Source organism: Odontomachus brunneus, unplaced genomic scaffold (genome assembly GCF_010583005.1).
Source record: "Odontomachus brunneus isolate Ranch 3 - 2012 unplaced genomic scaffold, Obru_v1 Obru_scaffold_024, whole genome shotgun sequence".
Taxonomy (NCBI): Eukaryota; Metazoa; Arthropoda; class Insecta; order Hymenoptera; family Formicidae; genus Odontomachus; species Odontomachus brunneus.
In genome coordinates, this window is record NW_022639474.1 from 12,397 (window position 1) to 38,603 (window position 26,207).

Genomic DNA, 26,207 nt, shown 5'->3' on the forward strand with positions numbered 1-26,207 from the left:
CGGTTGGAAAGAATTTCATTTATTTTTGTTCACTCATTAATCGCTATAACGACGTTGCACATATTGGCAGTCTTCTTCTCGTGATTAAACGCGAATCGTGAGAAGTGTTTCGCACCTCCTAAATCGATAAGAATACTCTTATACGTTAACGTATTCCTTGTTCTCATATCCTACAATATAGAAGGCACATTGCGAACAACTATAAACTATTATTGATCTCTCTCATTCTCTCGTGTTTTTTCTCTCATACACACTCTCTTTCTCTCTCTCGTCCACTCACTCGCTCGCTCGTCCTAACATCTTACCTTAAGGGATATCACTCGGAGCGCGACTATCGGTAGTGTATAAATCTAACAAGTTGCGGATATCGTAAGGGAGAAGGATCGTAGTGTTATATTATTGACGTTACATAGTTGCTGTCGGCAACGCTTACATCGTCCTTGCACATAAGAGGTCGCGGCTAACATATCTGAGCGTGGGGCTAAAGTTTCTATTGTTTCCCTCAACAGGAAGTGGAATTACCGTGACGTGACAATTAATCGCGCGAAGTTTACACGAGATGCAAACCCATTCGCGGCCAGGCGATTTCATTCGCTCTCGCCAGCGAATCCAAGCGATCTCTATTAAGTTTAACGAAGTACTCCATCGTATCGTTAGGAATATATGTGCGGTACGTCGTGAACGTTATCTCGACTCGATTTCTGGAAGACGGGAAAAGAACGGGGAAATCTCCCGAAGGGATCTGTGAAAAAGAGAACACAAGAAGTTTAAACGCGGAATATCGAGTACGACCGACAATGCGGTCGCTCACGTAAATGTCGTGCGGTCCCCTTTTGTCAGTCTAATTTCTATTATACCGCTTCCTCTCTCTCTCTCTCTCTCTCTGTCTCTCTCAACTACGTCCGTTTCACCAGTCGCGTGGAAATACCTCTAAAATAAAAGAAAAAAAATAATGAAAATGGAATGGACGAACGTTCTTTCCTTCTGCTCTGCTAGATTAGCTGACATATTATTTCGTCTATTAGATTATTAGACACAGCACGTCGGACGTACGATGTGAAGTAACGCGTAGTGCTTTTGCATACATAGAGCTTAATCGATCGCACGACGGTGGAATCTCCGAGATTCGCGAGATTCGTGCGTACATTCGCTCGGACGCTGACTTCAAACAGCCCGCTCTCTTCTGCGCGGAGGTATCACCTTCCGCGCGAAGAACAGCTTGTATTCGCGCCTGCACTGAATATTACATATCGTCGGACTCGCGATCGCCGTGTGTAACACATCTACATTATTATCCGTAACAATTACTTAAAGAACGAGAATTCGTTGTCGTGTGGGATCTCCCACATTTGTTTGTTCTGTCTGCGCGTGGAAATCTACGCGATCGTGACGAGATCGTGGGACGTGAGAACCGTTCGCTCTCGACGCGATACGTCGATACACATTTCACGGGGACTGATAGGATGATATTCTGCTACAGACGTTCGCTTCGTGTAAATTATTGTTGCACTTCCTTACACACTTAACATAAGCGATCTACGGAGCATCTGTTACGTATCGCGCGTGAGCATGTTGTTGCTACTGTTTCGGTGCTTGCTGCTTCGTTTTCTGCTTCTTCTCCTTGAAGTCTACAGTCACGCAAAAGGGAATGCGTTTGTAATGCGAAGAAGGAGTCAAGGAACACCGTGATATATTATAATAGGCGTCTCTCTCTCTCTCTCTCTCTCTCTCTCTCTCTCTCTCTCTCTCTCACGTGCAGTGGTCCGTCTCGTTAAACAATTGCGAAGACCATCGACGTTGTTGCCATCCAAGAGATTAACATATGCTGATGAAATAAGAAACCGCTCGTCGAAGCGATTCTCGCAACGAAACGAATGCGATTTTATGGTATCGGAACTTGTTGCGACCGAATGCATACGTGAATACACGTTCCTACTACCAACCCGAGAGCATCGACGTGTTATTGTCTACATTATATACTTGATAATCTAACGTCAGTTCGTGCCGCGGTCGTGTAAAGTACCAGCGCATCGCTTTCAGCCGAGTTTGGCGAATGGACGGGTGACGTGTCGAAATCTAACGCCCCTTCTAATAGTAGCAGTTTGCCAGTTCGCGTCGTTCGAGTGGAAATATGTCAGGGCAACAAAAAAAAATGAATAATGCGATAGAAATCTCGTCAGAATGGGAATTGGCAAAAAATAATGCTGTCTCGAGCGAGTTGCGCGCTCCAGCTCGCGGGTTTTGCGGCGAATGAAAATCTCGTAGCAAACGTTGGTCGGGGAGTAGCCTTATAGCGCGCGAGAAGGTGGCGAAGCTCGGCGTCGGTGTTCGCGCTGTTCTTACGTGTGCAGGCTCGAATTTTACGAGCGCGTGATGCTAACAACAGCGTCACCAAGTGAAATGTCGTAAACGAGACATTTCGAACGAAAATCTCAACGGACTGGAAAGTCGGTGAGGTGATACGCGCCGGTACGTGTAATATTTGACATCCACGTCGGAGTGCGCGCGACGTCGGATGAAATGTCGCACAAGAATACGCGGTGCGAGAAGCACGGAAAATGATCTACGTGGTAATTCCGTCGAGCGGAAATACGGTTAAATGGTGGGAGAGGGGCGAAGATCGGCACGAGCTCCCAAGATTCTGGGGATTTTCTGTTCAGCGTGCGCGTTTCGCGAACACGAATGGTGTTTGGCCGACTCGATCTTTCATCATATGAACGTGGAAGATCGGCTTGTGAGTTTTACAAACGTTTAGTAATGAGCATCGAAGTGAAATTTTCACTCGCGTATGGTGAAGATTCGAAGAATCTCCTAGTGCCGGCTCAAGCTTACGTTTTACGAGCGGCGCGCGAATATCGGGACACGAATCCCGATGGACAGTGTAGTGGCTGGAGGAGACTGTCGCTGACCTGATAGTATATGTTTGCTATATAAGCGTTATATGTTTTACGAGCGCGCGCCCGGTAAGATATCCGACGTACGCGGCACGAACAGCTCTTTATTGGCACCGAGACGGCGTCGCGGGACCGCCCTCGGTATTATCACAATACGAACAAATAGAAATAGGGGTGGGGCTGGGAGAGTAGGGGAATCGAGTCAAGACGAATCGGGTGCCTCCTCGCGTTTAGATCTCCGTGTCCTTGGCGTATTTCTCGATCTCCGGATACATCGGCGACATCTCCAGAGTGCTGGGCGCCGACGGCACTGACGTCGGCGACGCACCGCTGCCACTGCCGAACTGCAGACGGCGGCACAGCTCTTCCAGCAGTTCGTTGAACATCATGATGTTCATGTTCTGGCCCAGTAAATGAAGTAGCAAAAAGTCGCCGACCTGGAAATTGGACATTTCTCGTGACATTTCAGAATGAGTCTCCCGGTCGAATTCCTCGCGTCGCAATGCAAAAGTATGATACACGCAAGAGGGCGTTTACATCCGCCGAGAAATCCCTCACCTGAGTCTTTCGGATGAGCGCGCTCACTGTAGCCGGTGTGCCGAACTTGAAGCGCTTCTTAAGGATCGTCTCGCGCGTGCTGGGTAACAACACCACAGCCATGCTGTAGAGTAGAGCTATGCCGGATATAACAGCCAGTATGATAAACCAGAACCACAGGAAAATGTAGATCTTCTCGTTGAGAATGTTGAGCGCGAGTACGCAGAGTGCGTCTAACTTCTGTATGGTACCGGAAGAACCGTATTTGTGGAAGGTACACTTGGTCACGCGTGGGAAGATCTCCACCATTGGGTCAGTGCGCTGCTCCTGGTTCATATTACTGAACTTTATCACGTCCGTGCCGTACGTTAGGAAAGCGCCGCCCAAGAAAGTGTCCACGAAGAATATGTTACCGACCTGAAACAATGATGTCATATATTTAAACTCCCAATCTTTAACATACGGATTACAGCGGACTACGAAGTTACGAAGAGACTCTCCCGATAGAATCGTGTTCCGATAAAATGGGAATAAAACTCCTACATGAGGTCCACGGCTGGATCGAAAATTTGACAAAAGTTCAATTACGAAAACATCACTCACAACATTGACGAAGTTGAGGGCCTCGCAGAAGAAGTAACCGGCGGCGTAGCTGTTGTGCAGATGCAGAGTCTCGATGATGTACTGGACTAGTCGGTCAGTCTTGGCCTGCCTCTCCGGCTTACTGTCGACCATGGCGCCTCTTACACCCTCGGATATCATCCTGATCTTGCCCTCTTCCCACTGTTTCCACATCCAATGCGGCACGTAAAAGAGTACGCCTTGGAAGAACAGCATGAACGGCACCCACTGATAGTACGAGTGGTATCTCTTCTCACCGTCATATTCGCCACCGAGTCCCGGGTGGGCCACGTGGGTGCCCACCGGTTTCGCGTTGTTCTCCGGCAACGTGAATGTGTACATGATCCAGCAATACGTGTTGATCACATGGGGGTTGATGTTAGTGTCGAGCAAGCAATTGATAGGATCGCCTGCGAAAGTGAACGTCGATTAAGTCATTTGATTGTATTCCAACTCGTGTTTTATGACTTGAGGAAAATGCTACTTGAAAATATTATTCGCGGAATATAAAGTTTATTTCCGTGAAATTGATCTCGCAAGTAATTTTTCCAGTATTCTTTTCTCCGTGCAGAATAGTTGAGGCTTTGTCACAGCGGACGATTCGAAGCAGGTTACGCAAAGAATGAGATTCTGTATGTACACAGGATAGCTCGCAAATCATCTAATTTTGTGTGTGAAAGCTATTAGTATTAATACTGGAGATGGAATCGAGAGATCGTTAAAAGCATGACGATTTAACGACTGCAGCGCGAATTCAGATATGATCGATATAACTTGCAGCTTACCCGCGGTAGACGTAACCATTAGAAGAGATAAACGGTGATTCTACGAAGCATCTCGTGCACCTTTCTTACACGAACATTGTTAACGGAGTAATCCCGTGGGATTACCGTCGTATAGCTTGTGTTAATTCCCGAGGCGATTAGCGAACGTAGGAGGCACGTTATCATGCTCGACGAAAATAACTCTTTTTACATGAGACGATGTCGTGGTGCTCATGAACGAGCTGCTTCGCGGATGCTGCGCCAGTTGTCACTCGAGCTCGAGTATTGAGTATCACCCTTTCGCAGTGTCTCGCGAGACTGATCTTCATTTTTGCAGATGTTGACGCGAGACGTTAATTCGCGATACGTTACATCACATTCCTACAAATTTCTGCTCTACCTTTGCTCCTTTAGGAGTCATCCTCTACTTTCTGTGATTATCTTTTAGAAAAAGAGAATGCTACTTTATAAGAAAATTCGTGTAAGTGTACGCCGTCATTTTGTGGCAAGATTTTGTGGAAGATGTAAGAAACGAAATGAGCGTACAAGATATCGTTTGACAGGATGAACAGATGTGGCATATACGGTTTCCAAACGAGGTTTTTCCAAACAAGCCGCAAATGCACGTCGTACATCTAGGGGCTCACGTGCATCCCAGATGTTTCACATCGTACCGGTTAATGCGCATTACGCATTACGTTATACGAGTGTTGACGAGAGCAAATACGATATATTATATTGAAGTTATAATTGACTCACTCGGTGAGTTATTTTGGTAAATAAGTCTCGTGCTATTAAAATCTCTCTGAAGAACTTCCAATTTCTCTCCTCTCCAAATTTTTCCGAAAATTTAACGTTTAATTGTATCATTCATTTTTCCATTCATTTAATTAATTCATTTCTTACACGAACATTGTACCGGAGTAACATTAATTAATTTACAAAATTACAAAAGTAATGCATGGCCTGTCGCGTCCCGGTAACATTAATTAATTTATAAAAGTAATGCATGGCCTGTCGCGATATTGTTGAAGATGCACTCGCCAAATCAAAACGCGCAAAACAATCTTGACTCGACGACGATTATAAAAACAAACACACTTACCGCTCTGCAGTTATAAAAGATGTATTATTACACAACTACACTGCCTGCATAATCGAAGATACATCAATCATATCGCGCTAGAGCGACCTGGATTTGCCGATAGTCGTAATGAGGAGTGAATTTACGACGTCGAGCGGTTTGTTATGAATGCAAGGTGCGAACGTGGTCTCTTCTAATCAGCTGCCGACATTAAAGCTAATCGTGTCGCGCGCGCTACGGCGATAAAAGAACGCCGTAGTCGACAGGATTCGTGTCGGTTAGACCTCCAACTATATAATCGTGCATACGCCCCCAAGAAACACACACAGCACAGTCTTCTCCGTACAAATCCCTAATCACGACCGGCTGCGCCCTGTACTGTGAATACGACGCAGTTGATCTTTAACCCATGTAATACCCACGCGCCCGGTAGATTAAATGATATACATTGTCGCGGCTATTTTTAACGCCTCTCTTACACGCCTTTGAGATGTCTCCTCATCTTCCCGTTCCTCGTAAACGAGTTTTACGCTCTTCTATACATAAACTTTGAAAATTTTCATTCTACTTACACTGAGAGAAAAAATCTTTAATATTTGTTATTATAAAATCATATAAAGAAATAATTACTATTATATAATAAATATGGTGGAAAATTGTTTTTTTTTTAAATAAATTTTACTACAATGTTAGTGACAATTTTATATACATGTTACTACTATCATTATTTTTGTGTGTTAGGACGACCAAAAATATAGCTGAGGTCAAATATAACTATGATCCTAGTTAGATCAACTATTTTATTTTTAACACCTTGACCGTTACCTTTCGTTTTTCATATTTTTGTGATTATATCGCGAAGCGCGTTTCTCAGTTATTCGCAATTTCTTTCCACCTGTCGATCATCCTTCATTAGTTGCATTATCTTTTCTTTCTTTTTTTTTACTAACAAACACATTGAGAATAAAATGTTTGATATTCGTGACTATATAATCACATATACTATAAATTATATAATATGGTCGAGAGAACCGTTTTATTAAATTCTACTACAATATGTTAGTAACTGATAATAACTGTATATGCGTGTTACCATCACTATTTTCGTGTTGGAGCAACTAAAAAATGGTTTAGGGCTAAAAATAACTGCAATTTTAGTTAGACAAATCATTTTTTTTCTCAGTGTTGTTAATCATTAGGAGCGGCTGCTTTTTTAATTTCCTATTTGCCGCTCTAACGATATCTATCGGTATATGCTGACACAAGAGCGATTACATTTGCCCCCGAGCACCACTCTCAAGAGTGTCCTCGACGGTAAAGCTCAGAAGTGATTGCTCGACTAGAGAGAGAAAGAGATTTTCTCAATCATATTCTTAGAAGACTTTCACTCTCGAGAGTGAGACTCTTGCTAACGAGTAAGAGAAGCAGCGACGCGACTGCGGCAGAAATTGAACAAGAGGTCTTACCTATTAAGTTATTGGCGGTTACAATGATGCAACAAGCGAAAAGAATGGCCGACGTGACTCTGTAGTGCGCCCTGAAGGCCATGTTGTCGATGACCGCCTTGTCGATGAGGTATCGTACCTTGATGAATCCGGCGACCGCCGAGACCATGCCAAACACGGCCATTTTTGTTTAATCTGCAAGCAATCACGTGAAGCAAGGTTACAAAGAAATATCCACACAGTTCATCGCTTATCATTCGAAAAGTATCGACGAAAAGTCGCTTTCGTATCGTCACAAGAAATATCGGTTTTCCAGCATGTGCGCGCGGTAGTGACTGCGGTTCTAGGGAGATGTAAGTGATTTTGAAGACACATTATGCGCGTCTTTCAGATAAGACGATGATTAGATCGCTCGTCAAAGAAGCCACGGATGATAAGAGGGACTGTCTTCTCTTGACGCACCATCAGATTGCGTTGCCGCGTGCCTAATGAACCGCTCTCGCACCTGGCCGATCGTGATTAGGCGCGCGTTTCTCATTGATTCAACTGCCGGCGAGGGAGGCATTAGCATTCTTATCGTATAAGTCAGTAATTTATAATGACTCAGTCGCGCGAGCGTTGCCTAGGAGAGATCACGAGGCTGCGCCGAGTTTCTCGTCCAATAACATAAACGCGCGGTATCTAGATTAGCTCGTGATTAATACGGCCACAGACTCCGGTAGTAAACAACAGCTCTGTGCCGCTCTATGCCGGACTATATTCTGCTAGAGAGTAGCCGATCATCAATCTTATCCGCGATCGTGCCGGCCCTTCTGGCGACGGTCCTTGATCAAGCGTCGCTTGGAAATTAATTGAATCTCGCGCGCGCGAAAGAGAAAGAGAGAGAGCGCTTGACAAAGAAGTAGATTTATGTTGAATATAACGAATTAGGATAATAATAATAATCAAGAGAAAATAAATTACCCGATTAGAAATTTATCCTATAGTCCTGATTAGGTTGATTCCAATTACTTATTTGTATTATATAATCAATTATCTTGTTTATAAAAGTAATATTGTTCTTAATTAATCACATTACGCACCGTGACAATCAGAATTATCTTTATTATTAATAAGATTTATTGATAATTAGAAGGACTTTATTAGTATTCGATAACTTCTCCTTGCAGAAATTAGATAATTGGATAGGAGGCAACATAATCAGGAGCATAGGATCAATTTCTAATCGGCTAGTTGAGGCACAAATACCAGTGTCTGAACATATATCTAATTTTGAACATTTTTATTATTTTGGTCATTTTTTAAATAGGAATATTTAAATTTTCAACGTAAAATATATATACATATATATTCTAGAAAGAGAGAGAGAGAAAAAGAAGAGAGCCGTTCTCTTTTTTTTCTATCGCATGAGATTGTAATTTGATAATTTTCATTCATCCGTTTCTTTAATTAACGGGATGATAATCCTGTTTTAATTTTGGTATCCCGATAAAATTTTGTTATTGAAAGAAAATAAGAGAAAAAATTTTTTTATAAGAGAAGAAAAAGCTTAACAGAAACTTTCAGTTTGTTTAATTATTGAAATGAGAAAAATATTTTATTTTGAATATGACAGTCGAGAAGAACGAGAACATGTAAATATATATATCCTTTGCTGAAAGTTCAAATATTTCTGTTTAAAAACCAAAACGAGAAAAAGGACAGAGTTAGTTAATGGATGTCTAGATTCTTTTACTTTAAACAGTTTTTGTCTTAAAAGGGTGATGTGTTCTCTGAATAAATTAACAAATAAATAAATTAATAAAATTTAGAATTTGCGGACTAGATAATTCTATTCTGAGATATTACTGCTTCTTGATCATAATTAAGGAAAATTCCAGCTCCAAGATAAGACCTGGAAGTCTAAGATTAGAATTTAACAGAATAGAGTAGAGAGAGGGTCACAGATTAATGCGACTTCCGACTTTGTGCTTTCCGAAACAGACGCTCTAATTTCGAATACAAACGAATATCCCCACTTTGCTCTCCTATTCTTATACGGATCCTTTAAGGCTTCCGCCTTGACGAACAAAAGCGAGAGTAAGCATTCCTACGCTGCGCCTTATTCGGTGAAATTATCGCGTGAGTGACGAGTCGCCGAGGAACTCGTACTGTTCCGCGGCCCTTTCGAGTCTCTCGGAGCCCTCCGAACCCTGGAAGGGTTCCGTCGGCCCGATTCACGAATGCTAACGTAACGTTGCCGGAAACGGCAGATGTATACCAGGATCGATATGGGGAGAAGAGTCGTTCTAAGCGCGCACCACGACCCGTAGATTGTTCTCGTCGGGAAACAAAGCCGACGACCGGAATGCCCAGGTTCCCCTCACGTTTTGTCGTAGTCGTCGTCGTCGTCGAGTTTCCGCAGAACGACGCGCACTCGTTCCCACTCGAGACATACTACCCAACGCGTGCACACATTTTGCAGAAGTTATAACGATAACGGAGGCTCACTGACTCTCGCACGCGATCTTTACAGAGCCTTGTGCTAAAGTTTTTTCTAGAGAGAGAAAGAAAGAGAAAAGAAAAAAGAAATGCGTCAATTCGTTGGAATTGTTGTTTCACGTTGCTTCCATGTCTCGGGATATATCGTGGCTTTGCGGCTGCGTCCCACGTTGTTTTCAGAGTAATCGCGCGTGGAAGTAATTAAAACACGCAAGATGGGGCCGGGCCTTGCCCGACTTGCGTTGATACGCACACATCTGGAGAGTTGCCCCGTCATCCTGCGGTTACGGAAAGGGATATTCGCGTTAACGTGTGACGCAATGCCACTCAAATGGCATAATCATATAAAAAATAGACTCAACAGACGCGTAATGTCGCAAGACTGAAGTCTCGTCGGAGACAGTCGCTTCCCATGCTGGTCTTGCTTTGCGAGAGGAAGCTCGAGTTTTCGCGAGTGATTCTGTCGGAGCGCGAATATTCTTCCCCGGTGTAAGATTCAAGGGCGAATTACGGTGGATAAGCTCGTATCCCGCTGGCCGGCCGCTCGTCGTCTGAATTTTATTACTTAATTAATTGAAAGCAGGCGGGACGCGTGCCGCTGCGAGAGGTCGAGCTGCACGAGGACGAGGGTTCACCGGAGAATCGCGTGCGTCGTTCTCTGCTATATAGAACACTCGACAATTAGTGATGCGACAAAAAGTACCGATGCGGATAAGAAAGGAATTTGTTCTGTAACGTGCTTTCTTCCGTCGCACGTGGAATCGTAATTTTTTGATAAGACGGAGGAAAGCTTCGTGTCAACAGAAGCCCCTCGTTACTTTCATTATTGAGAAATAAGAGGAATGTTCCACTTGAAATCACACAGTTAGTGGAGCAGAACCGAGAAAAAAGTCGTGGGTTACTGAATGTTGATTCTCGGCTTAAAGCGACGAGTGTCGTAATGAGAAGAGCTGTGATGCAATTTTACGTCTAGAGCGATACGCCAAGCGATAGCACCATGTGTGTGAAGTATTCAGGTTTTCCGGATGGAGATATATTCGCCATTCTTTGTGTCTCTCCAGCTCCTATAAAGCGGAAGGTGACAAAAATGTCAATACACGGGAAAATCCTATTTCTCTGCGAAATACACGCCTTAGGGACATTTCCAATACGTGAAAGATGCGGATAATAATTTCGAAGCGACACTCGCGAGCCTTGGCACAAAATACACGATCGTTAAATTTCTTATTTGTAACATACATCGTATAATATGTATAAATTTATTATTTCCTATATAACAGAAATGTATTATTTCCTATATAACAGAAATGTATTATTTCCTATATAACAGAAATATTTGAATGGCCTATAAGGAGCCAAGCACGGATGTCTTAGTGCCATTAAATATTAATACTGCTTTAATAATATTAATATGATAGTGGGAGGATAATATGTCCAGCATGTCAAACGTATCCAAATTTTCTTGATCATCGTACGCGGCGAATCAACCTTCCACACTTAGACCAATCCTTAAGTCAAACTTATATATATATATATATATATATATATATATATATATATATTTATATTTATATTTATATTTATATTCCCAAAGCCCCCATTAAACCGATAATTCAAATAGATTCATTTTATATGTTGCGAAAAAACTGTCTCCGCCAGGACACAGTCCTGGTTTTAGTCCTGGTGTGGAAGGTTGATTCGCCGCGTACGATCGAGAAAATTTCGATACGTGCGTTTGACATGCTGGACATATTATCCTACCACTATCATATTGATATTATTAAAGCAGTATTAATATCTAATGGCACTAAGACATACGTGCTTGGCTCCTTATAGGTCATTCAAATATTTCTATTATTCAAAAGAGCTTTCTATAATTTCGGTTTATCTTATTTCCTCTATGTTTTCTGTAAGAAAGAATCTGGAGTTAGGATTCTGTAAGAATCCTAACGATATCATTTATTTCGATAGAATACGTCTTTCTGGACCGTTTTCTCCCAAATGGTGTTGGCGCATCATCTTGATATTTATATATCTTTAATCTACTTGTATATAGCTACAATATTATAAAAAATAGTTTAAGATTTTGATTGCCGCAAAATGGGGCTAAACTCGGCCACACTCATTATTTGTGGGATATAAAGTTCACTTCTGTGAAGTAAAGTTCATCCCTGCGAAATGAAGCTTATTTCTGTGAATAAACTTTATATTCCGCAAAAATATTTTAAGTATTTTTTTTCTCAGTATATGTGTAAAATGATCTCTCTCGAGATCTCTTCTTAGCGTGCGTGTACGCTTGCACATCACAAAGCATTCCGTGATTACAAGCCACGATGCAAAAGCAAGATCTCGTGATTCCGCTCGCAAAGGTCCTGTAACTTCGCGCACACGTGTGTACGTAGAACGTGTGAAATTTCAAGCCGTCAGCGGATCCGCGGATCTGCACTCGCTCGCTTGCTCGCTCACGAGAATTGATTCCGAATCCGCGAATCCCATATATCATTTTTCGTTTTTACCCGCGTATTTTGTCCACTCTTCTTTTTACGTGTATCCCAGAGAAATAACAATTGATTGCATAAAATCCAACTAACAAATGAGAAATCCAAATAACAAACGAGAGAGAGAGAGAGAGAAACGTGCACACACATTTTTACGTCTTTCTCGTCGTGATGTCCTGCAGGCTGGGAGCAGCAATATTTCAAAATAAGCAGACATTTAATTATCGCGCGCCATCGTCTTCAATGACAAATGTCCCGTTACGTCATCTTTGCACGGTACTGTCACGTTGAGACGTACATTGCGGCGTTTGCTGTGTGGATTGTAGAAGAAAATGGGGGCATGCATTATGAACATTCCCTTCTCTCGGAGGCAGATTATTCGAATTTTCGAATGCCTTCATCATTCCTTCACCGTGCATCTCGAGACGCGCTCGTGGCGAAGGAGCAGGGCGAGTTAAACCAGTTGGCTGCCGGTTCCTCGGATGGGCCAGGGTGGGGTGCAACTACGTGAGTGAACGATGACGATGACGGCGACCACGACTTGACGAAAGAAAGAGAAAGAGAGAGAGAGAGAGAGGCCGATACCCTTTCGCACATGCTTTTGCCTTGATTAATTATATCTCTCGATGCGCGACGCGCTTAATGGAAGCGATAATATTCGTCGGAGAACCTCCGTAACTTTTCGTTACCGATTCGATTATTTTTATTCGCGTCTTTATCTTCAATACGATTATCACTTAGTGTGATTCATATGGGACACTTAGCCGTTGAAGAAAGCGCGAAGCGCGGGAGTGCTGCGCGGACTGTTGCTTCGGAGCGAACGCACTTATACGAAGCTCTGTGAATCCGCGAGACGGTGGTTCCCGAAGGTGGCTTTCTTCTCACGACCGCGCCGCGGCTCGATCTCGTACGAATTGTCCGTATCAGGTTACGGATGCAGAAAACAGGTTTGGGATCGCGCGATCGCGAGGCTGCGAGGCCGCCGCCGCCGCCGCCGCCGCCACCGCCGCACAGTGCCGGTTCGATAAAGAGCTGAGAGTTGCTAATACACGATCGGGAAAAATAGAGGCTCGACCGACGCTCTTTGTCCGCTACGGGCCTGAGATACGGCCGCGAGTCAGATTATATCGCTCACTGCATTTTTACCGTATCGTTCCTTCAAAGGAAACAAAGATGCTCTCATCTTCCGGAGAGCTACGTAGCGTATTTCTATACGCGATATCACAGGGACCAGTTATCGTGACGTTAGAGTAAATCATTCTGAGATAATCTGAAGTGAGGAGAAATATGGCCAGTGAGAGTCCAGTCGCGGCTGTTAGTGCGAATAATTGTTTTCTTAATCACGGAAGGTTACAATGATTGAATGTGTGATAACGCGTGCGCCGCATTTTCCTCCATTATATTCATCACTGGCCATATTTGTTCTTACCTTAGATTGTATATATACGGAGCCTGTTTCTATAAGCACTTATTCGTAATTTTTTTATCGATAAAAGTTTGATTCACTTTCTGAATTATATTCAGAGACAATTTTATCGGTAAGAGTTCACAGAATATTCTGAAACAGTCGCCAATTATATAAGTCGGAATTTGGTGAAATATATTCTGAAGTAAAATATCTTTATTTATGTCCTTAAAGTATCATCAGTTTCTCTCAAAGAAAAATATCTAAAAAAGATAAAAAATATTCGGCGAGAGAGGAGGATAACTAATAACATGTTTACCTAAAATTCAAATTCCTTCATTTAAATAGAATAAACAGTATTTTATGGCAGCATTGTTTGAAAAAATACTTGTTATATATCTTGTTTGAAAAATATTTTATATTAATATATAAAAAAGCGAATATGTTATTAGTACCTAGCGCGAATAAATAGTTTTATTTTTCAAGTATGTTTTTTCTCAGTGTGTAATAATGGATGCTGGTGTGTCGGAAAGAGACTACATAACGAACGAGTGATCGAACAACGAGATGTACTTTTTTTTTTTAGAGAGAGAGAGAAACAGGGAATCTGCCCCGCCGGTTCGAATGCGTCGAGCGTGACACACGAAGCGAAATTCTGTAGATTCGACGGTTAACAGGTAACGCGCGAGATTTACGCTACTGGTCGCTACGTGACGTAGAAACTGGGGCGATTCTAGGTCGAAACCGGCGATTGTGGTCGTAACGAGATTTACGTATGTACAGACTAATAAAGGTCGCTAATGCGAACGTGCGCCGAGCGAACGTGCGTAATCGGCACGTGATTTATGTACTCGTGCGTTATTGCCGATACGGGGATCATTCGCGCCATCAAAATACCACACCAGCTTCGCTATACACATCGTTCTGGAATTCAGATATCGCGTGATTCACGGCTAACTAAATTAGTTCAATATTGCGTTATCGTAATAGGACGCGAAAGTGACGTTCCGGCTTCCTGTTTGAACGCGATACATTGGTGTATTTCGGTCTGGGAAACCGAAATCATCGAAAGAAATCAACACGATGAGTTAACGGACTAAAACGGATATCTAATAATGTTTGTTTAACTACTTACTTTCAAATGTATTAGTTAATATATTTTTTATTTGTCGATTTATTATCAATTAATTTATCAATTAATATATATTTTAAAATATATCGAATCGCGCATGTGCGCGCGTTCTAATAAAACGTGCAAAAAGAAAGGCGAATAAAAGCGAACAAAAAGAAAAGGCTGAGAATTTTAGGAAAATCATATAGTGAGAAGCTGCTGTAAATTTACGGCAAAGAGATGTTTAACTCTCCATTGTCTTTGTACGAGGCGAATGCTCAGTTGAAATTTTATTTTCTAATTATATAAAGGCGGTTTATAATAGTTGACTTTGAAGCTTTCTGACTTTTCGTTTACAACCTGTTAAATTATATTTATATATTCGTTTTTTAAATTTGTTTAATCGTTTTCTTAAATTCGTTAGTACATTTTGTCGAGAGACGCTGAAAGTGTTAGCGCATACTTATAGTGAGAGTAAATACGTGAAGTTAATGCACTGTTAGCAAATTTAACCTTTGCTCTGACGGATCGATAATAAATTAACGTTTTAATAATACATCTGCTAGTTTTTAGGAAGCTGTGTGTGTATTAATGCAGTAATAATTAAATTTTTATTTAAATTTAATCAATAACAGGCGCGGCATTTTTCGCACTAACGTTCATCAGACGAACGAAGGCAATGGAGGGTTATATAGAGTCATTCACTTATTGAATTATTAAACTTTGAGTCAACCTCGTTGCACACATAAAACCTTAAATTGGCAATAAAACAGGAAAGGGTGATTCACAGGGAAAATTTCTCGAGAATCGGAAGAGTTAATCCGCGGACCTTTTTCCATGGTATGAATCACGTTCTTTCGCGAATACAACAGAATTCTGCAAAAGTGCTATGCGATAGATACACGTGTATATCGTTGAGACAAGCCTCCCCAAATACGTCTTAAATAATAATCCCGAAATTTCGTTCTCCAGCGTTAGACCAGCTGAGAGATGTTCTTCTTTTTTTCATGATCTCTTTTTACGACTCACGCGTCGATATTTTAGATAATTAAATTGTAGGGGAGAGATACATGAATGTATGTAAAAAGTGATACCTCACAGGTATCCCTCTAATTTGAGGTTTGAGTTATTGCTCGATATCGTGGGTTGGTTGTTGTCGTGAAGTGATAGTTTCAGGTCGCTCACGCGAATTAATAACACGCTTGACCGTGGATAAACGGTCGTCCTCGGCTGTGGGCAAATCAACGCAACGTGTCGTGAATTATTGTATCAACGGCCATTCGCCGCGCGCTGGAGGTACGAGTTTTATAATCGCGATCCGGGTAATTGTATGCCTACATCACGTCACAAAGACACCGCTTTAGCTGACGGTTATTCAGGTGCGGTGATTCTGCAAAAATACCGCTAAGGAATAATAAATGTAATCGCAATTGCCGTTATGCGGCAATTAGCATTTTGACGATATGTTCCGCATTTCAATTCACTCTCAAACGTCACTCTCGAGCTCTACAATGTTTCACGATAGAAATTGAAAAAAAAATACGACTTTCTTATATAGTTTCAAGAATAAATATTTTTTGTATTTGTATGAATATCAAAATGCGCAAAGTCGACTATATAAAAATTATTTTTCTAATTCTGCATTTTCGTATATTTCCTTTGCTTTTTTATTTTATTTTTTCTTGTACATAATACGTTTTTGGGTTACTTTCATATATGTATGTATGAAGTTATCTATTTTTCTCTCCTTTTTCTTTTACTTTTTATATCTTTCTGTATCTTATTGTATGCTACATTTGTATGGCTATGTATTGTATGCTAATCTACGCGTTCGAAGAGACATGTTCTAGGGCGCCAATAAATATCTCTCTCTTTTTCTCTCTCTCATTTTCACGAGAGCGGCGTCATTAAATTCGCACGAGTAAAACGGCACCCGCGGGATGCAGCGGACGGACGTACAGACGGACGGATGCTGCTGTGCAGTGGCGATGCAAGAAACGCTGTTGCCTCTCTGTGCAACTCCTTCGTATTACGGTCGGAATTTCGTGCGAAGCAGTCGGTCAATGACTTTATTAGAAATTCGCCGAGTAACGAGCAAGCGCAAGTGGTGATGAATTACGATTCCTTTGCACTTCGCGTTATAACGCGATTAAGTGAGCCGCGTTTAACGTGCAACGCTTTGCACGTGAATCCGCGTTTGTTCTAAATCACGAGCAACACCACTGGACCAATAACAAGATGATAAATTCTGCAGCCTGAATCGCACGGTCGAAAAAAGTCACGGGAAAATTAGACTTAACTTATTTATAGGCTGCGCGCGTGCAGAAAACGCAGATCTGAAGTATGAAACAGGCGCGCTAATAAAATATTTAACAAACCGTTCTGTCGAATAAGTTTTCGCGTTACTTCCCCACAAAATTCCGAACGGCACGGCGCGACCCGACGTTCTCTCGCGCGCCCGTCCAATTATCGCGTCTGCGAATCGCGGCGAATCGAACGGCTCAAATTAACGAGCCTTTTCCTGTCTCGCGTCGGCAAGAAAACCGTGGCATAACGTGACGTAACGTGACGTGAAGTGACGTGAATGCGTGCGGGAGCAGGTTTTCTCTCGTTTACATCGAAAGGTCGAGTCCGACGACTCTTTCCACGGAAAGGGGATTATTTACAGTTACGTGTTTCTCTCACGCGTGTCTCGTACGAGTAGCGCGCTCTTCGACATCTTATCGACTATGAAGTCTTGATATGCTCCGATAAACAGCGACGGTGACACGATAAACTCATTGACGAACCGGTACTTTGTTCATTCATCTCTGTCTCTCTACGTCATCGCCGAAGGACTCGGAAGGACGTGAATGCGATTTCTCATGAGCGTTACGTAGCGAGCGTGTCCTCGCCGGCTTTCCCGGAACAGAATCCTTCACGATCGCGACATTTTCACGGCTCGAGCGAGACAGGGGAACGCTCAAGGCTGTGACCATGGTTATCTTCGATGAAGAATATTTTCTCGACGATTGTCTTGAAGTAGACTCATCGGATATTTCAAGAAAACTCATTACCGTGTCCTCAAGAGAATATTTATTCTCTTTATAAGAATATTACGAAGCTTTATCGAAGAGAAAGTAGGTTGGATTCTATGTAATAAGCAAACTGAATTCTTGTTTTAATTTAATATTTCGGGTTAAAAGGTTAAAGTTATTAGAATTCCGATATATTTTGAAGCGTTCAAGGCTGTCGCCAATTGTTCGCACACGTGGGAAAAAGAACGTGTAAGTGCGAACGGTTTATCTCCGCTCGTATGATTTTTAGATCCTGACACTCTCTCTTGAGAGAGAGGAAGAAAGAAAGAGAGAGAGAGGAAGCCGATTGTATTATTGAACGGCGAGTATTCAGCATCGAAAGACAGCGCACACAATATATGGTCAGAGAGTGAAGGGTGCTTTATTAGCCTCGTCGCGAACGGGTGAAAGGCGAGAAACGCTGCCGGCGTTGCTTCGTGATATTCGCGAAATATTAATACTTTCTGCTTTCTGACGCGAGTTTTCCGCGTAACGTTGCTCCGATTTCACTCTCGCGTCTAACCGTATACAGCACACCCGTTCTTCTCGTAACGCGCAGATTACATTTGTCGCGATAATTGCGCAATGCCGCGACGAATTAGCCGCGAGGCCGCAGGAATTATGTTAATTATTGCGTAGCCGAATTGTTTCTCTCGCTACGTGTTGCATAACACGCAACATGAGAGAGAGAGAGGGGGGATCGTGATTCTCTCCACACTAAAAAATATTCTACTGTTAAGAAAAGCGGTTATTCAGTTTACTTTCTTTTTCGTAGTAGTTATTTTTGGAGAAAAATATTTCCTTGACGATAGTCTTGAAATAAACTCATCCTATATTTCCAGAGAACTCATTATCGTGTTTTCAAAGGAAGAGAGTTTTTATTCTTTTTATAAAAATATTATAAAACTTTAAAAAGAAAGAGGTGGTACTCAATTCTATATAGTGAGCAAACCTAATTTTTGTTTTAATTTTATATTCTGGATTGAAAGTTAAACTTACTAGAATTCAGAATGTATTTTAAAAAAATTTGATGCTTATATATCCTCAAATTTATCACAAGTTCATCAGAAGCATCAAATTTTTTTGAAATACATTCTAAGTTCTAGTTTTAATTCTAGCTTTCAATTCAGAATATAAAATTAAAATAAAAATTAGGTTTACTTACTACATAGAGTTGAGCGCCAACTCTTTCTTTTTATAAGTTTTATAATATTTTTATAAAGAGAATTAAAACTCTCTTCCCTTGAAAACGATAATGAGTTCTCTCTCTCTCTCTCTCTCTCTCTCTCTCTCTCTCTCTATATATATATATATATATATATATATATATATAGAGAGAGAGAGAGAGAGAGAGAGAGAGAGAGAAGTGAGGTCTCCCAGATGTCTCTCTATTGCATAAAGATTATGTAATTCATATTATTGAGATAAATTCCGTGATATCAACACATGTCGAGAGAAAAGCAAATACGTTTCGTTCCGATAACAAATGTTCTAATTTCGAGATCATGACGAATTCATGTTCAATGATTTCTCGATGTCAAGGTAAGAGTCCAATGCCCGAACACGTATCTAATCTTGGACATTCTGATTGTTTTGGTCTTTACATACGAATATTTAAACTTTAAAGTGTACATATATGTATACAAAAAATATATATATATATTTTTTATGTAGGGAACTTAAAGATTTGTATTTTTAAAGAACAAAACAAGAACGCCCAGGATTAGGTAAGTGTCCGGGGATTGATACTCTTTTAGCTCGTGTGCCTTGTGGTCTTAAAAAGTTTTGCCAAGCACTTTGGACGTACCACGTATACTGTATCTTGGCACACTCGCAAACGAAACGTTATGTATGTGTACATATCAGCGTACACCATCGCGTTGTACGCTTGCTCCGTACAACGGCCGGCTTTTATGACACGCTCGATAGGTATGCGCGCACATGAATACACACGTGAAGCGGGAAAAATGAATGAAGATGACATCCCGGAGAGGTCAATAGCCTCTCACGTGTCTGAAGATCGCCGCGATACAACTGTACGATGTTGACGATAATGACGTTGACGGTCAATTAGACCGTTATCTCAGAATTATAACGGTCTATCCCGAACGTACGTTTTACGCTTAACACTTTGACAGCCGCTGTCACGTACACGTGACTTCACTCTGTCAATGCCAGTCCCTTCTAAGGGACTATCTCTCGATTATAATAATTTGCAATCGCAATATTCACGAAGCTGCGTATGATTATGTGCACAAACTTATACGTACAAAGAGCATGCTTGTCTCCTGAAATATCATCCAAACGAGTTCTCGAAATTTATCCACGGCATTCGAATATTTTTCCGAGATAAGCGCAGTATCAGTGAATGCGACCTGATTCTCAAGCTGAAACAACGTGATTCTCATGCAAGACGAATACAATTTTGGGACTGCTGGACGGTCCCGCACTTAAGGCTCCTGGAGTCGCATCATCCATCTCTTTTTAATGACGTCAGAAGCGAGAAAACGCATGCTTGTCTCTTTAAATATCATCCAAACGAGTTCTCGAAATTTATCCACGGCATTCGAATATTTTTCCGAGATAAGCGCGGTATCAGTGAATGCGACCTGATTCTCAAGCTGAAACAATGTGATTCTCATGCAAGACGAATACAATTTTGGGCCTGCTGGACGGTCCCGCATTTAAGGCTCCTGGAGTCGCATCATCTATCTCTTTTTAATGACGTCAGAAGCGAGAAAACGCATGCTAAAAATTCCTGCAAAGTACGTCGAGATAAACAGATATATTCACAAAACGACATTTGCGATTGATTAAGTACACTTCTAAAATACTCCGTACACTTTCTTTTTGTTCTAACAATCAACAGATAATTATAAAATAAATGTGACGTGCAATCGTCTTTTCTAACCTAATTTCCTCATTATCTTGTCATATTAATTTTCCGATTATCTATTGATTTTTAGAATAAAAGGAAAGTGTACGGAATATTTTAGAGATGTATTTAATCGACCGTAAATGTCGTTTTGTGAATATATCTGTTTATCTTGACGTATTTTGCAAGAATGTTTAGCATGCGTTTTCTCGCTTCTGACGTCATTAAAAAAGAGATGGATGATGCGACTCTCCAGGAGGCTTAACATTAAACATGCGCGCGCTCAGAATACGACTAATATATACGAGTACTTCACAATGATACCGACAAGACTCGGCAGATTATTCTTTTCCGTGGTTTACGTTTACGCCTATTTCTCTTACGGTATTCACATCGTCGCTTCGGACGTGGAGCAACGACGAGTGGCGGGGAATTCTGGGTATTTTCCTTGGGTCGCACATACGGAGGAGATAGTACTGTGTTTGTGCATACATGTATGAACTCTTGCATATATCTAGAAGCAAGTCCTGTGTCTTTCATCTGGTGGTTTTCTCACCCAGGAAATTGAGAAGTCCTATCAGTCGCGCCAGAATCAGACTCAGTGTATCTCGTTTAATCGGAACAACGGACGTAATTCTTCTATGACTAAAATTCTTCTATCGTGACTAAACGATATCCCCCGCACGAGTATGGGGGATATCATTTGGTCACGATAGAAGAATTTGATAAAAAGTATTGAGATAAAGTATTTGAGTATAAAGTTTCGAGTTTTGGTACGAGTATTAAACAAAAAGACGGATGCACGGGAAAAATAATTCTGTTGGTGCAACCGAATTTTCGGTTGCTCAGGGATCAGACGAAAACTCAGCTGTAGGAACAGAAAAATTTCTTTATGAGGTTTATGTATAGTTAATTGTTCTCAGTTGCCCCAACTGAGTTCTAATGTCGTTGAATGTTCAGACGAATATTTTCGGTTGCGACAACAAAAATATTAGTTTTCATAACAGAGATATCGCTTCTGATTACATAATTTTCAGTTGATTCCTATTTGTTTACATCAACTTTTTTTGCGTGTGCAAGAGTAAACAACTCGTTAAATAATGCTCAGTTATACATGCTGTCTCGTTAGCGTGTATAACTGAGAACACGTTAAATTGTGACTTTTATATATAATATACTTTTATCGGCATTTGTTTACCTCGTTAGAAATGTTTTATATACTTGCATATCCGCTTTAATTCACTGCACGCGTTTTATTTTCCCGCTGATCACATCTCGTTTTCACACCTGTATCGTGCCGGTTCACGGCACGTCGACACGATCTATCGATTGCGATAGACTTTCGCGATTATCACGATCACGTGAAGACAATCGGTGATGTGAAAACTTTACAACTTCTTTAATTACACTTATGAAGTATACTGCAGTGAATCGATCGTTCTTACATCACACAATAATGTAAATTCTTTGTCATATTTATGTAGCGACAAATTTATCAAAAGTTGCACATTCTTATAAAATATTTAACATGGCGCATTAATTGAATTTTGATAATTTTGTTATTGTATCTTCTTCGTGTATACTTCTTTCTCATTATTTTGTGTGACAAATGTAAGTGCCATATGAAGTACTCGTGAGGAATACAATCTTTACAAATTATATGAGTGATAAAATTGCGGTCAAATTTGCGTGCATTTGTCTATTTGGGCATAGTTGACTGTTTTTCTCACGTTTATGGAGCACGAGCCATTCTCGTTCGAGTGGAACACAAGAAAGGATTGCCTCGGCCGAGGAATGTTAGACGTTTCCTTTGTAATGTTGGGACTCTAAGCTTGAACCGAAGTACCTGTCGTTTAAGGACAACCCTCGGGGATCCTCGCTTCTTTGTACAAAAGCCATGATCTTTTTTTTTACAAAAGCATTGAAATTTGACCTGCGTAGCATATCTGTGTCCTTATTTGAAAGTTGAGGGAAGTCGGAAAATGCCTTCTGTGTACACCACAAAGCAAACAAACGCCTCGAAATTATCTTAAAAAATGTTGTGACACCTATCGATTATCGCACTGTGTGCCGAGAATAATTTGTACAATTACAGCGCTCATTGAAAACGCAACGAAAAGACAAAAGTAGGAAATGAGATAAGGGAAAGCAATATGACGACATATTTCGTCAGTGATGCGCGAGTGAGGCGGACACATCACGTGATCCCCGAGAACTTTGTACTTCGTAACGAAACTGCCTCGGCGATGAGAGAATGTCCGAAGCGACGCGAAGAAGGCTTACTCATTCGAACCTTACGCGAACGGCCGCTCCGACCGCGCTGCGGCCTCTCGGACGCCGAGGCACGGCCGAGGAGCCGGCTGCTCTCCGCAGCAATTGAGGTCGATTAAGCGCGCGGCTGCCGTAGAAGCACGCGCGCGTTTCTCTGCGCTCCGCGCGAGATCGCTCGTTTCAAATATGACCGGATGATGCACGCGATGCCGCAGCGTCCGCTGTTAATCGCCAATAGTTGTCGATCGATTTCGCGCGCTTTCGCCATAAATTTTGCTGCGATCGGGAGAGAGAGAGAAAGAGAAGGCAAGAGAGAGTGCAGAAACTGAAACAATTTTCGAGAGGTCCAACTTCGGTGTCACGTGGTATGCGAAGGCCGCCCCTCCTCTCTTCCCTTTCAATTATCTCGCGTTTCCATTGTCAACGGATGAACGTCGAAGATGATTTTCCTGTGGCGTAAGCCGTGCTTCAGGACTAGTTTCGTCGGAATTCTACCTGCCCTTCCCGGTCTCCAACTGCGCGAGTGCCCGGACTCTCTACGGCCGCGTCGGTGTCTCTCTTTCATGGCGGATGAGCGAGTTTCCAGATACACGGACGGGCAATCGTCGTCACGCTCGCACGTTGCGTGCGTTTGTTACCGCGGTCTTGCATTCCCACCCTGTGCTTATTTCCAGCAGCGGTGGTGGAGTGAAAATATCCGTGTTCTAGCGCGAAAGAACCACCTGCCGCACGCGGCTCCCTCCCTGCTCGTGAGACACAATACCTTCTGCTTCTCTGGTGCGATGTTGACTTCTTGTTTCTTCAGGAGTGTGCCTCGTTGTTGTCGTTGCTGTTATCGTTGTTATGTTGTCGTCGTCGTCGTCGTCGTCACTGCTGGCCGACGTCGCGATATATCCACCACCGATCAACACCGTGCCCGTGCGTTTCGATTCGTCGCGACTCGCGTCGCGTGTCGTCTGAAGGTGAGCGCTCCTGCTCCGCTCGAGCGAGTCGACGAACGAGCGGTCGATCGATCGATCGATCGACCGGTCGATTACCGGCACTCGTGATGATAGCTGACCACGTCGACGATCTCCGACGCGATCGAGTCGAGTTCACTCGACGAAGGTGGCCGAAGGGCGCGCGGTGAGGGAGAAAACGCGCACTGGTGGTGAAGTGTGACGTCTACTTGTAAAGATGAAGGAGACAGAGAGAGAGAGAGAGAGAGAGAGAGAGAGAGAGAGAGAGAAAGAGAGAGAAAGAGAGAAAAACGGATCGTGAATGATGCCGATTCGAGCGACGCGTTCCTCCTTTTCTCTGCTTTCCTTTCTTCCCTCTCACGCGGCGCGAGCGATCCTCTATGAAATCCTTAGCCACGTAACGCGCCGGCGGGGCCCGGAGAACGACTGACTAGCGTGAGGGGCTTGCTCGGGGCCCCACCACTTCGCCATCTTGCCCGTCCGGAAGCCTTGCGTTGGTAGGATGTCGGTGAAGAGGGGAACGCGGGATCACCAGGTGCGTAGCAGTGTTCTCTCGTGAAATTGCGTGGACTTCTGAATTTCCGCGTCGGCATTTTCTGCTCGAGCGATTAATCAGGTACTCGTCGCTTTCGCGAAATTCGTCCGTTCGGCGGCGCGTTGATCGAATTGCGATCTACCTTGTGAACATTTCCAGTGGTCCGAATCGTTGGAATGCTTTGAATGTTGCAACGGCCGGTTGCAAATTTGTCGACGGAGAAAGAAAATAATTGCGAATACCACACAAGCGAGATCGTAAAAATCGTCATTTTTAACGACGATGTTTTTGAGCGCGCATTCAAAGTCCAGACCTTTTACAAGTTACGTGCTAGAATAGTAAAATATCGAGGATACTATTAAAACGAATTTGGAGACGTGCAATTTGTGTATGACGTGCGATTGAAACGTCAGCATAAATCGGAAAATGCAACTGCAACGAGTTGCATTCGCTGCACTCCCTCGACAGTCGCTTCCTGCCGCTCCGGAATAATCTGTCCTCGCGTTATTGCGCTTTCCTTTTTTTCCCGAAAAATTCAACGAAGCGAGAATTATCTCGTCACGAGGAAACGGTTCTACCTGAGTCCCTTCTCTCCCTATCTCCTGTTCACAGAAAAAAAACGTGCGCGTTCTCACGTATATAAAGTGTACATTTATTCTCTCAATTAGTATATTCATTATTTAATAGTTTATATCTTTTTATTACTTTTCTTTTCAGGAACGCATCGTTTTTATTAACGTGTTCGTTTTTATATGTTCATTTTTATTAACCTGTTTATCTTTACACGGAGAGAATCTCTAAAAATTGCTATAAAATCCTGCGACTGAGAAGTAGATAGTTCATTTTACAGTAATCGACTATCCTCTCACTTCATATGTGTTATTTATATTTTAGACACTGAAATGTACTACTAGAAATTTCGCTGTTTCTAGAGAAATTTACTGTTCCTTAACAAAACAGACTTAAGGTAAAGGTATCAATTCCCGGACATGCACTTAATTCTAGACGTTCTTATTGTTTTTAATACGAATTTAAATACGAATATTAAAATTTTTAACTTAGAATATACATATGTATATATTTTATGTTCTGAAATATTCATATCTAAATATCACAAAACAATGAGAGTGTTTACCAGAATTAGATACGTGTCCGGGCATTGATACTCTTAAACCTTATTAACAGTCTATTTCTGTGTGCACCACTAAAGACATAATAAATTTGAAAAGAATTTATATGAAAAAGATACTATTTTTTCCGTGTATAGGAACCGGTCTTTATCATTAACGTGTGCCGATTTCGCATTGACGAGTCTCTCGACTCCTCGTGCGAATTTCGGGGTCCAACGTCTACCTCGTTGTTGTTAACAAGTCTGGCGAGAAGTCGAAAACTTAGCAGAAACACTCCCATGGCTCTCAATAAAAAGGTACCGTTTTCGCCGTTCGCGGTCGCCACGAGTTCAAGGACCAAGGGCCCATCGGCCGTTGCCGTGCGAGGAAGAGAGAGAGAGAGAGAGAAAGAGCGCGGGTCCTCTCCCGGGCCCGACACTGCGGGCGCGAGCTACACGCATCGTGTGAACTCACCTTTGCTTTCTCGACCTGTATCGTGTGTCCGCGAGAAGCGACCGCAGCATCCCGACTGGAGCGAGATGAGCAAATACTCTTCCTTGCT

At 42.2% G+C, this 26,207-nt stretch overlaps 2 protein-coding genes across 6 annotated transcripts in view; one reads left to right on the top strand and one right to left on the bottom strand.

Annotated features, from left to right (window-relative positions):
- The window catches only part of LOC116842289 (dedicator of cytokinesis protein 3), a 53,295-nt gene that overhangs the window by 9,251 nt on the left and 17,837 nt on the right, over positions 1 to 26,207 (top strand). The gene's annotated exons all lie outside the window — the stretch shown is intronic.
- LOC116842290 (innexin inx3) lies at positions 1 to 26,207 on the bottom strand. 2 transcript variants are annotated; one of them, XM_032811267.1, is made up of 5 exons: positions 26,120 to 26,207; positions 7,367 to 7,540; positions 4,035 to 4,462; positions 3,453 to 3,848; positions 1 to 3,331 (listed from the first exon to the last, which is right to left on the bottom strand). In XM_032811267.1, the coding sequence occupies exons 2-5, from the start codon at positions 7,527 to 7,529 to the stop codon at positions 3,125 to 3,127; spliced, it is 1,194 nt and encodes a 397-aa protein (XP_032667158.1). In that variant the 5' UTR covers positions 7,530 to 7,540; positions 26,120 to 26,207; the 3' UTR covers positions 1 to 3,124. The 2 variants fall into 2 exon arrangements, with proteins under 2 accessions (XP_032667158.1, XP_032667157.1); XM_032811266.1 differs by lacking the exon at positions 26,120 to 26,207 and adding an exon at positions 23,806 to 24,441.